General features: G+C 36.5%; 1 protein-coding gene across 1 annotated transcript; it reads right to left on the bottom strand.

The window, feature by feature from the left end:
* Positions 1–8,792: 8,792 nt before the first annotated feature.
* LOC110878173 (vesicle transport protein SFT2B) lies at positions 8,793–11,916 on the bottom strand. The gene is made up of 6 exons (XM_022126437.2): positions 11,742–11,916; positions 11,585–11,638; positions 10,393–10,466; positions 9,406–9,523; positions 9,233–9,291; positions 8,793–9,150 (listed from the first exon to the last, which is right to left on the bottom strand). Exons 1-6 carry the CDS (start codon positions 11,844–11,846, stop codon positions 9,072–9,074), a joined length of 489 nt encoding a protein of 162 aa, XP_021982129.1. The 5' UTR covers positions 11,847–11,916; the 3' UTR covers positions 8,793–9,071.
* Between the last annotated feature and the right edge of the window lie 1,349 nt (positions 11,917–13,265).

The following is a 13,265-nucleotide window of genomic DNA, read 5'->3' as shown; positions in this document are numbered from 1 at the left end:
CATCCGCTCAGGTATTCTATCAAAGACTTTTACTCGATTTTTGCACCATTCGACACTCTGTTCCCAACCGGGTCAGCGCTTGAAGGACTTATGCTTTGTTCCCCGCACGCAGGCTGATCCAGTGCTCCCTTCGATCCAATCTTAGCAGTGTTTGGTTTAAGCCCCCACTTTGAGTATACTCGATCCCTTTTTGTTTTTAAACACTTTTGGGATGCAACATGTATTCTATATCAAGAAAATTGACACTTGAAACTTATTTGAAACATACTCTATCCATTTAAACATGAAACATGAAACTTGTGATACTTGAGACTTTTATGCTATGTGAACGTTTAATCCTTGTGTGTAGTTCCGCCTTAACAATGGTAGCGCTATAGGGGTAATGCACCTCCCCGTTAGTCTTTGGGTATTGTTAGGATGAGACATATAACCTCCCGTTAAACTTTGGGAAAGGCACTTAACGCATTGGAAACTTGGGCTATCACTTGGACCGCGTTAGCTAGCATGGTGAAACTTGTTATATATTTTCGTATTGGGTATGAGTCTTTAAACGTTTAAACTATTATGCTATGTATTCAAACTTGTATGCTCGCCAACATTTTTGTTGATAGTATTTTAATACATGTTGCAGGTTGATAGTAGCTGGGATTCAAGAAAACAAGCTAGGATGATGCTTAGAAACTCATCATAGTTAATTAGGCAATTTGGACAAATTTTTGGATCATGAGGTTATTTGATACTTATTGTGGTTGTGGATGATTATGTTTGACATTTTAGACAATTTTATGAATCTTGAATTAATCTATATTGAAACTATTAGTGTTGTGGGTTCTCTTGAGCAATCTGATTTGTTTAGTGCCGCGCCCCGATGTTTCCGCCATCGGTTGGGGTGTGACATAAAGTCGGCCCATCATTCGGAAGCACAATACCTCTGAAAGCACCCACAATACCTGCTCGTTTGATCATACCGGTGAACGCTTCCATAACAAGAATAAATAGGAAAGGCGAAATCGGATCACCTTGGCGCATGCCTTTCCGACAATGGAACTCAAAAGTAGGCGAACCGTTCACCAACACTGAGGATCTTGCCGACAAAAGAATTCCATTAATCCATTCACACCATTTGGACGGAAACCCCATTTGCTCCATGACCGTTTTAATGAAACCCCAATTCACATGGTCATAGGCCTTCTCAAAGTCAAGAGTAAATTACAAAAATCGTCCTTTATGTATGTCACTTATTGCAAACTGTGTCCTTTGTCTTCAATAATTACAGAAAACGTACTCGATGTTTGCAAACCCTTGCAAGTTATGTCCTTTAGCCCTAACTCAGTTAATTTTTGTGGTTAAATCTGACCAAATGAACCCCACATGAGGGTATTTTTGTAACGCCCTATGTTTTGAAACTCTTATTATTCTAGGCAAGTCTTGTCGTACTTCCTATTCTGTTATGCTTTTACACTTGAGACGATCGATCATAATGAGAAATGATATTGTTTGCATCTTGATTATGTTAAACTATGTGAAACTAGGTGATGCTTCTTATGTGTGAACGACATGATTCTTGACTCTTGTGATGCTTTATATGTGAACGATGTATTTACCGTAGATTCTTGATACTTGTTATGCTTTGATACTTAGTGAACGAGAAACACATTTGAACACACGAAATTATTCCTTTTATTTATGTTATTTTGAACGTCTAGATGTAATGATACTATAATAATGGCTACTCACAATAATACGCAACGCAGCACTTAAACCTCGCTCGCAAAACGAACCAAAGTTGGAAAATTTACAAATGTGAATCGACTGTCCGAATGGACATCCGATCGGACGACCATCCGTCCGGATAACCATCCGACCGGATGGCCATTCGACCGGAACGCCATCCGACAACTGCCACTCTTCACCGACTTAAGCCATCCGATCGACGCCATTCAATTGGAGCTGTCACTATCACCTATATATAGCCAACTTAACCCTTCATTCTCACCTTTCACTCTGCCATTTCTCCTGCACGCTCTCAGACACTTTCAGACGCGATTCAAGGCTAAATTGTAAGTTTTTTACCTCAAATCTTCTCAAATCTCTATCATAAATCACTTCTACTCCACTTTCTTCATCAAAATCACACGAACACTTCAATTTTTTCTCGAAAACCAACTGATTTGGACCTCTTGAAGGTGGTTTTCTCTCGGCTGCTTATGCAAACTGTTGTGGAGCAACCCTTAACCAAGATTGGCTCCAGATCTACAGGACTCACAACTTTTATACAAGATCTAAAGGATTATCACACTTTTAATACCAGATCTAACGGAATTTCACATGTTTCCGGCTCGGATCTGATAAACTTCATGTTTTGCAACTTATTTCTGAACTTTTCTTCAACTTTTATACAAAACACCGGTGAAATCGGACTCAAACAGAATCTCGACTCGTTCTTTAGTCGAGAGTCGGCTTGAAAACTGATTCCCACCGAAAAGATGGACCGATTAACGGGTCAAACATGAAAGCTCACGAAGAACAGCTCGTCTTTCCGACGGGGTGATACCCATCCGCTCGAATAACCTAGGTTTGGTGTGTTTCCGTTGTTTGACACGTTGTCACGCCGTCTCCGTTGACACAAAACTTTTACTTGGAAAACTTTACGGAATATCCAACGCTGACCATCTGTTCGAATGGCCATCCGATCGGATGACCATCCGTCCAGATGATCTGCCTATGGTAACAATTGTTGTTTGTATTTACAGGGCACTATGATCAAAACATCAAGAACTTTAACAGTCCACAGACACCCACACACTCGCCACCCGTTCGAATGGCCATCCGTCCGGATGACCATCCGCTCGAATAGTCTGACCGGATGGAGCCCTTCCGTTCGAATGGCCATCCGATCGGATGGAGCCCATCCGTTCGAATGGCCATCCGATCGGATGGTGCCCATCCGTTCGAATGGCCATCCGTCCGGATGACCATCCGCTCGAATAGTCTGACCGGCACTTTAACTCAATTTTGCACTATTCGACACTCTGTTCCTGACCGGGTCAGCACTTAGAGGACTTATGCTCTTTTCCCCGCACGCAGGCTGATCCAGTGCTCCCTTCGATCCAACCGAATCGTGTTTAAGTTCTAAGCATCCACTGTGAGTATACTCGATCCCGTTTTGCTTTTAAACACTTTGGGATGCAATATGTATTCTATATAAACACGTGACACTTGAAACTTGTTTTGAAACTTACTCTGTCCGCTATGAAACATGAGAACATGATACTTGTGATACTTGTGAGACTTTTATGCTATGTGAACGTGAATCTTATGTTTAGCCACCTTGATAATTATAGCGCTATAGGGTTAACGTACCGCCCTTGAGACCTGGGGTATTGTTGAGTTTGATTCTTTTACCTCCTCTTCGTGGCAACGATGTAGGAAAGGCACAATTAACGCGTTGGAAACTTAGGTTAACATATTGATTACGCTAGCTAGCATGTTGAAATATGTTATCATGTTGGACACAAGTTTTAAACTATATATGCTATGTATCAAACTTGTATACTCGCCAACATTTTTGTTGATTTTATTTTAATGCATGTTGCATGTTGATAGGTGAAGGGAAAACGGGAAATCAAGCTAGGATGATACTTAGAAACTCATCTTAGAAAGACAATTATTTTGAAACATGTTGAAATTTTGAATCTATGTTCTGATACAATTTAATTTGGTTAATTTGTGTATGACATTTTGATGCTTGTTATGAAATCTGAATAATCTATATCGAAACAAGTAGCGTTATGATGCTTTGAGCGATTTGTTCGTCCCGCCCCGATGTTTCCGCCATCGAATGGGGTGTGACAATTTTTGTGGTTAAATCTGACTAAATGGACCCCACATGAGAGTAAAATGACCAAAATACCCTCAAGTGGGGTCCATTTGGTCAGATTTAACCACAAAAAATTAACTGAGTTAGGGCTAAAGGACATAACTTGTAAGGGTTTGCGAACATCGAGTACGTTTTCTGTAATTATTAAAGACAAAGGACACAGTTTGCAATAAGTGACATACATAAAGGACGATTTTTGTAATTTACTCCAAAGTCAATCTTTAGCATGAAAGCCCGACCATGAGTCTTTTTATACCAGGCCAATACTTCGTTAATAATAAAGAGGGCCGTCAAGAATGAGCCTTTATTTAAAAAAGGCAGAGTGATTATCGGAAAACAACGGCCCAATCACCTTCTTGAGACGGATAGAGAGAACTTTGGAGATCGCCTTATTAATTAATCCCACCAAGTTAATCAACCTATATTCACTCAATTAACCGGGTCCTTAACTTTCGGGATTAACGTGATAAATGAAGAATTGCAGCCCCTGTTAATACAAAAATGGGAAAAAATAGTTAAAAATATTAACAAAGTCGTCTTTGAAAAATCCCAGAACCTTTTGATGAATACCATATTGAACCCATCGGGGCCCCGGAGGTCACTTCCGCACTCGAAGATACCCGCCTTAATTTCTTCCACCGGGAACGACCAAACCAACCAATCAGCCTCTTTCGTCGATACTTTATTATCGAACCAACACTCCAGCTCCGGTCGACTGACCAGCTTCTCCGAAAACCGGTCTTTTGAAAAACTCATGAATAACTTTTTTAACCCTTCTAGGCTTAGAAATCCACTGGCCACTCGCCGAGATACCCGGAATAGCATTAGAATTTCTCCTTTTGCTAATTATGCCATGAAAGAATGCTGTATTATCATCTCCCTCCGAAGCCCACTTTACTCTCGATCTCTGCCTCAAATCGTTAGCTTTATTTTGTTCAAACTCCTCAAGATCTTTCATGCTACATAGTTGAAGACTTGAAGAAAATATATTTTAATTCAAACTTTTTATATACAATATATTATCATTGTTTATAGACAACTAATTTATTTAGGATCGATTATTTAATAGCAACAACTCTTGTACTATTTCCTCTACGTCGATGAATTTAAATAATCAATTACATTTTAATAGACAACTAATTTATTTAGGATTGATTATTTAATAGCAACAACTCTTGTACTATTTCCTCTAGTCGATGAATTTAAATAATCGTTTACATGTTTAATCATTTTTCTTATGTTTATGATAATTCTTTTCACGCATGCATTATTTCTTTTGGTTATAAAAATAACAAAAACACAAGATGCATAATGAATTCAACACCACTTGTAGCACAATAAACGGCATTTTATAAAAGAACCGGCGTTTTAATAGTTTACAGGTTCAAGTAATCACTTTAGTCTTAAAAACGCCGGTTTTAAAAGGACTAACGCTTCAATAGGTTACTGGTTCAAGTAAGAGTAGAAGAAGAAAGAGGCAAGCAACACAGATTTTTGCGCCACTTTTAGTCGGTTTTAACCGTTTTTTCTATTCACTTAATACCAACAACCGATTCATTGTGTCCGCTCCATTAGATTTCAAAATGATAGTGTTAATTTAAGCTTGCTCAAAAATAAACTATAAAACTTTTTTAAATCCTAATATGGTTGGGAGATTCTTTCATAAACTATAAAACTTTTTTTAAATCTTAATATGGTTTGGAGATTCTTTCATAATCTTGGTAGTAGGTGCATGTATAGAAAATCCCAATGGTCAGAATAAAGGGTAGGTGTGGGTTTAGAAAATAGCCACCAACCACCACAATTATTTTAATAAACAATTTATTTAATTATAATGATTAAATGTTACTTTTTCTAACCATACTATTATTAGTCAAATACAAATTGCATAAACTAAAAAAAAAGGAAAAAAAATATTATTTGCTTCACAAGATCAATTTGGATTCTTTATTGCTTTATTACCATCTAATAAATTACACATAAATGATTTGGTGCTAAATCACGTTTCAGTTACAAATACATTATTTTACTGATAAATTAAATAATCCTTTATTCTAATTATTTAAAACTACAGAACTTAACACTTAGAGCATTCACATCCTAACCATCAAATTATGTGAGGAGGGGTTTTTATATCATAAAGGGTATAAAAAGTGGTTGTGAGTAGAGGAGAGAGAAAATGTTACTGTTCATCTGTATATTTAGGGGGACACTGTTCATCCGTTATAATTTTTTAATATATTTTGAAAGTGGTTGTCAGTGGAAGTTAGAGAAAAGTATAATGATAATATTATTTAATTGAAAGGAGAGAGAAAAAGTATTTGTTTTTAGTGGAAATATATTGATATAGGAGTTGTTTTTTAGTGGAATGTATGTATAATTTGATGGATTGGATGTGAATGCTCTAGTTAGTTAGTTAGTTATGAAACAAAAAATTTAACTTGGTACGAAATAGATTAATGGTAAAGTTTACACATTGGATGAGTCAAGTACATGGCATTTAGGGATATATGGATGGTAGAAGGAGCGGCGGCAGAGGTTAAATGGTGGCGACGAGAGATAGTGTCTTTTATTTAATAATCAGTATATGACGACAAATTTCACGTTTATGGTGGGGTGGGACGGGGGACCACAAAGAAGACAAGCCATGTGGGAGGGTTTGGAGTAGTTTAATCGGTTTTTTAAGGTTTTTTTTTTTAATTTTAAATACAAGTGTATATTTGTCATTTTATAATAGGTAGCTCTAAAGACAAATGTCCATTCACTCCAATGATCATTTGTGTCACCCGTGAGCACACAATGAGAACTAAAAGTGTAACACCTCAAACTTAGGGACCGAAATCGTAATATGGTCATACCACATTAACTATCCGTGCAATTAACACTAACTATAATTCCCTCTCATATATATCGATGGCTGAATATGAAAGCGAAAGGTAAGTGTTAAGAAGTCGACGATGAAACAAAGGGTTGTTAGGTTAGTGCAAGTTTTAGGTTAAATGGGGCAAATCATAGACAAGCAATGGGATAAAATAGAGACTTGTACAATATGCTTGATAACAATATAACTATCGAAGGAGGTAAATAGTGAAGACTTCTTGGTCAACAATTATTTAATCATGATCCAACCACTAACCTTTTCGGGTTATATATTATATATTTACTCAGTCTTTTTTTTCCCATGTGAACGCCTAGCTTACATCCTAACAACTTAGTCACTTTCATTTCGGAATTGGGATTCAACTTCACTTCTTCCAAAACATGGAAATAGACGTTTCACCACCACACCTACACGTTTCTATCAAGGTCTTATGTGGCACGTTTGTTTGCAATGTTAATGGGTATCATTAATCGTTAGATTCTAAATCGGTCAGATGTAACATCATTAAAGATATTTAATTTTTGGATACGTACGACGCTACTAAATTGGTAAAACAAGGCGTCGCGGGGTTTAAGTTGATCAGGATTTTAAAATTTGATTTTGTCTAATTATTATGACTTGTGGTCATAGATAGAGTTGGGCAAAGATCAGCTTCGCAGTCCAAATCAATTCAACAAAGAAAGAATCCGGTCTTTTTGGTATGCCTATGTTTCATATTCTAATGTCGTTTTACGCAGACAATCCAGTTTTGGATGAAATTTGTCTTTTCCAACTTGGAAAATTATTTAAAAACATAAATAATATATTATTACTTTTTATCAGTTTTTATAAATATATTTAGTATGATTATTTTTCTTCAACTTTTATCAACGCCTTTACTTTTTATCAGTTTTTATAAATATATTTAGTATGATTATTTTTCATCAATTTTATCAACGCCTTTAATGTAATCATTAAGTAGTGGAATCTCAAAGTTGGCGTGAAAAATTCCAAATCAGACACTTTTGGTTGGAAAGTAGAGAGAATATTGTCGAAATGGAACAATAAAAACCGGTCCAGTTGGAATGGGGCTGGTTTTTAAGTGATTTAGGCTTGATGGGCCGGTCTAAAGATTTGGGCCTTTTGGATAATTACAACTCTGGTCTCTAACTCAATAAAAGTCGATAACTACATTTCAATTTCTGAATAAACATATTAAGCGTTAGAGTCAAATAATCAAGTTTATTCTAGCTTCAACAAAAATAATTTTGTAAAAAAAAAAAAAAGTAGTAGTTTGGTTCACTAAAAGCTCATATTCAGATTCAGCGAAGCGTAAATGAGCTCGAGCCCAACTCCCAACTTCATATACCTAATTCATCTAGGCTCATGAGCCTAAGCTGACATACTATTTAGAGTTAAATGTCATTTTAGTCCCTGTGGTTTGGGTCAATTTGCTAGTTTAGTTCAAAAGTTTCATTTTTTGCATGTGGGTCCAAAAAGGTTTCACCGTTGCCATTTTAGTCCACTAGGTTAACTTCATCCATTTTTTTTGTTAACGAGAAGGACAATTTGGTCATTTTATATGGCCGAATTGCTCTTATAGTTAACAAAATTACATATAAAATGACCGAATTGCCCTTCTTGTTAACAGAAAAAAAAGGGATTAAGTTAACCCAGTGGACTAAAATGGCAATGGTGAAACCTTTTTGGACCTACAGGCAAAAAAATAAAACCTTTGAACTAAACTGACAAAATAACCCAAACCACAGGGACTAAGATGACATTTACCTCTACTATTTATATATACCAGGATAAAAGTAAGGAAAATATTTATGTTATATAGAGAATATAATTAATAAATAATATAATGATTTAATTCCAAGCAGAGCTTTGGATATAGAGCTTGATACGAGTCGGGCCCGGGCTCTATTAAGCTAAACGTCAAGTTCAGCTCGGCTCGTTTACACCCGTACCTAAGTTTCCCAAAGTATTTCAATATACTTTCGTTCTCGTGTCACAGGACCATCTCTTTTAAATAATCGAATTTGTCAATGACTCAAATGGCATACTACTAGATTATTACAAATTCAAACAAAACCACATCCAACCTATATCTATTACAACTCGTTTGTATCGCTCATTCTCTGAAAATCACTTCATTTTCAAAACGCACATCCAAACACCCTTATGTTGAAACTCAACACCAAAATGAAACAAAAAATTAAAAATTATCATGAAAAGATTATGACAATGGCACACATAAGATGAGAATCATGACTCGCTGGGTTCTCCACAATCAATATGAACCAAAATGTCTTTGAATCCCTTCACCTAAATCTCAGTATCAAATAAACGGATCGTCACTTTTGAGACGATTGAACGAGCAAACGGTATGTAGCTTAAACTGTACCTGAAATAGATTCTAGACATGTTAAAAAATCAACCTTTATGTCATTTAAGTAAAGAGCTTGCATGGAAGTTGACAAACTTACCAGATAAGAGCACATATCTCACATAGTATGGCGATCATGGTTAATAACTTGCTGTGAATCTGCAAAGGAATGCAAAAAGGGTATATCAGAAGTTCATACTTAAACAGGTTAGCGACTAAATTATAAAGAATTAGATCATAAAAGAAATGAGTCAATCAGGTTCAGTTTCTTACCCAAAGAGCACAAATGAGAGCTAGAACAACGAACCCAATATAAATAGACGTGGCATATATACGAACTGGGTCAAACATCATCTGTAGTTGTCGTGCAGGTCCCATGAGGAAAGTTGTGCTGTGAAACAATAAAAGGAAAAGGTTTCAATAAAATCAAAAAAAAAAGTTACATTTTTGGATGTCCAAATTTCCTTTTTATGGCAATTTTTAAAACATGCCACAAAAATCATCAGGTTTTAGTTTTGTTGTATCTAACCAATTTAATAAACAGGTCGTGTTCGGGTTGACATGTTTAGCTTGTTTAATTAAACGGTTGTGTTCAGCTTGATGTGTTTAACCCCTTTAATAAAACAGATCGACACCACAGTGCGTTTAATTAAATAGGTCAATCCGTTGACAACCCCGCCAGCCTGTTTGACTCGTTTAGATAAATGTGTTAAACAGGCGGTGTCCGGGTTACACAAATTTAAGTGTGTACGGGTTAGGGTTGTTATCTTTAAAATAAATACATGGGTCGAGTTCGGGTTTCAAACCTGTTTGACTCGTTTAGATAAATGTGTTAAATGGGCCGTGTCCGGGTTACACAAATTAAAGTGCGTGAGGGTTAGGGTTATAATCTTTAAAATAGATATATGGGTCGTGTTCGGGTTTCAACTATTCAACCCGCCAACCGACATTATTGACACCCTATTATTTTCCATTTTTTATATTTTGGTCGTGTCCGGGTACAAAAAATTTGATAAGCTCTATGTAGAGCCAAAAACTGCAGTTTCGATAAGACATGTAAGTATACAATAATATAGTTACAAGAAAACATGTCCTAAGGTTTAAACATCGATTTGCATAATCTGATTATTGGAATTGAAACTGATGCGCGTTCAGTTAAAACTGTACACGTGATTTGCTTATTCCAATTTTGGGGCATGAATGGGAAACGGAGGCTTAAAAGATAGTTAAGTAATACGGGATTAACAAATTAAAACACACCTTCCAACAGCCAGCATGTTGCCAAAGGTAAACAAGACAGCAAACTTAATCGGTATGGCAAACACAATCATCGACTGCAAAACAACCGTGCATAAACATGATGTTAAAACTCAGAAGTGATATGATGGTCTCGACCCAAATGTTTGGATTTGGGCTGATTTGGACTTTAAATACAAAGCCATGAGTTGTGTTGCGTTAACTACTATTCTTAGGGGGTCAGAATGGGCGAATGTTAAAGCAGGAAGAAAACACACGACTACAGGTGACAGATCGAATCTTCTTATGCAAGTATCATACAGAAATGTAACATTCACATGATATTCGAAACTTGAATTCTTGAATGTAAATAAATTTCCAGCGGTTGGTCTGTTTATTTGTTTTTACCGTTAGAATACATTTATTTCTCAATTTCTTTTCACAAATCTGGTTGTTTATCCATTTGTTTGACCCACCCATCCGACCGTGAGTTCTCTGCAAGCATTCTGGAATTTTTGTTTCCTTTTGGTTTCTGTTTGCTAGATATATATAGTGAAAGTGTATTGTACATTTTGCTATGGCAAGTTCGCACGTTATAAACCCAGAAAGGGAAATATCGCATGTTGAAAAAAACCAAAATCGCATGTTTACAAAAAAACAAATTTCCCATGTTGTAAAGAAGTCACATGTTGTTTTACAAAAACCAAAATCGCATGTCCAATGTTGATACTGCATCTCGTACGCATCGTACGTTAAGGCAATTTGTACAATAACGGGTCTCTCTCTCTCTATACATATATAGATATATACACACACACACACATTCACAGAATAAGTAATGTAGATATAACTGACCATTGTGTAAACCAGCCCGTTTCAACCCATACGCATTTCTATCAAAGCCCATTCTCACCCGAACCAAAATGACCATTTTTAAAACAACCCATTCTAACCCTTTACCCCGCCCGACCCGACACACGCCAGTTATAGTGTTCCTTTTCATAAACAAAAAAAATGAAAAGGAAAATCTGATACTTACAGTAGAAAAGTGAAGGAATGATGCCTAGCCCTAATAATAATCTAATTTGTGATCAACACTTAATCATTTTGTTTAAATTAAATTTCACACATAATTCAATGAGCAAACTAACAAAACTACCCTAAAAACCCATATGTAATAGAACCAAAATCTTGTACAGAAAAATATAAATAGTACCAGGAACATACAGACGAGCCCAGCTAACGAACAGACACCAAACGCATATAATCTCTGTATAAAATCAATAAACAGTGAAGTTGTATAATTTTTTAGGGTTCATCATAGAATGATCTAATATTTTGGGGCAATTGAATGGAATGGAACGGAACAATACCTGTGTGGAAGATAACGAACAGAGATCGTCGGTTTCGTACAACAGATTTTCTTGTAACTCTTCATCTTCTTCTTCTGCGAATAGAGATTGTGCCTGCTTCCACATTTTTCAAACCAAAATGGGTTGGTTAATCATTCAACTCTCCAACTGTAACTACAAGTTGGTGGTGGTGGAGTGGTAATGTTTAAAACATGAGGGGGTTGTGTGTAAATTTATAAAAAGGAAAAAAAAAAAAAAAGAGGGAGAGTATAAGTGGGTGTGAAGGTGGTCCATCACTTGGTACTTGGTGAAGGACCGTCACGTAAGCAGCCATGTCATCGGGGGACCATCACCCTGATGGGTGTGGGTGATGAGCTTTTTTTATTAATATTAAATATGTTATGTAATAACTAAATAGCTATTTACGAAAATGACCATTGGCCAATATCATTTTCAAAAATACTCAACTCATGCGTCACTGAAACAGGGCATCTGTAACGCCCTGCGTCCCTAAACTTTAGGTTGTTGTCAAGTTTAGTCCCTGGACTTTGCCTATTGTCAGTTGGAATCTATATACTTGGAATGGCTAAATCTATATACTTGGAATGCCTAAATCTATATACTTTGGTGCTTGAACTCTTGAGGCTCGTGAAACTTGAGACTTGTTTGAACGAGGGACTGGAGTCTTGTCACTGGCGGAATCTATTAGACTTTGAAACTTTTGTGATGTAATCTAGTTATGTGATATTCTTACCAAATAATACGCAACGCAACGCTTAATCTAACTCGCGAATCGAATCAAAGACGGTTAAACGCAAAGATGGGATTGACCGAGTGGCAACCCGATCAGATGACCAACCGATCGGATGGCTACTCGATCGAGTAGCCATCCGACCCGATGCACACCGCCTTAGTTTCCCTCTCACACTATAAAATAGGCCTGTCACATCAGTCCTTCACTGATGTGACAGCCTCACTCGATCCAGACGCACGCTATCCCTCTCTTTCGCACTTTTCTTCATTTTCTCGGCGATTTTGGTACGTTTTACACAAGATTCTTGTACATCTTCAATCTGCACATCATTCTCTACGAGATTCTCCTTTGAAATCTCACTTTTCATCGTGAAATCTCTAAGATTTGAGCTCTTGAAGGTGATGTCATCATGGCGGTTGTACCAAACTGTTGTGTGATGTCATTCTAGTCAAGATCTAGCTCAGATCTAAGGAATTTCATGCGTTTTACACTAATTCTATGTTAGATCTAAACTTTTTCAAGCTAAAACCTATGTTTTCAAGCTAAAACCTATGTTTTTGTCCAGAAGTTTCCATAACAATTATTATCACTATTCAGTTTAAATAACACGTCCCATACCGTGTCCTAAATAACAAACAAAATATTACAGATAACAAGCAGTCAAATACTCTGCTCCGACAACTCAGATTTAAATAAAACAAATAAATATTGTTCAAATGCTCCTAAAGACCCAGCCTGACAAGATCTACATACAACTATGCTCTAGTTGCTCTTTCCTGACAGACAACTAT

Source organism: Helianthus annuus, chromosome 9 (genome assembly GCF_002127325.2).
Source record: "Helianthus annuus cultivar XRQ/B chromosome 9, HanXRQr2.0-SUNRISE, whole genome shotgun sequence".
Taxonomy (NCBI): domain Eukaryota; kingdom Viridiplantae; phylum Streptophyta; class Magnoliopsida; order Asterales; family Asteraceae; genus Helianthus; species Helianthus annuus.
This window is presented reverse-complemented; position numbering and strand designations above follow the sequence as displayed.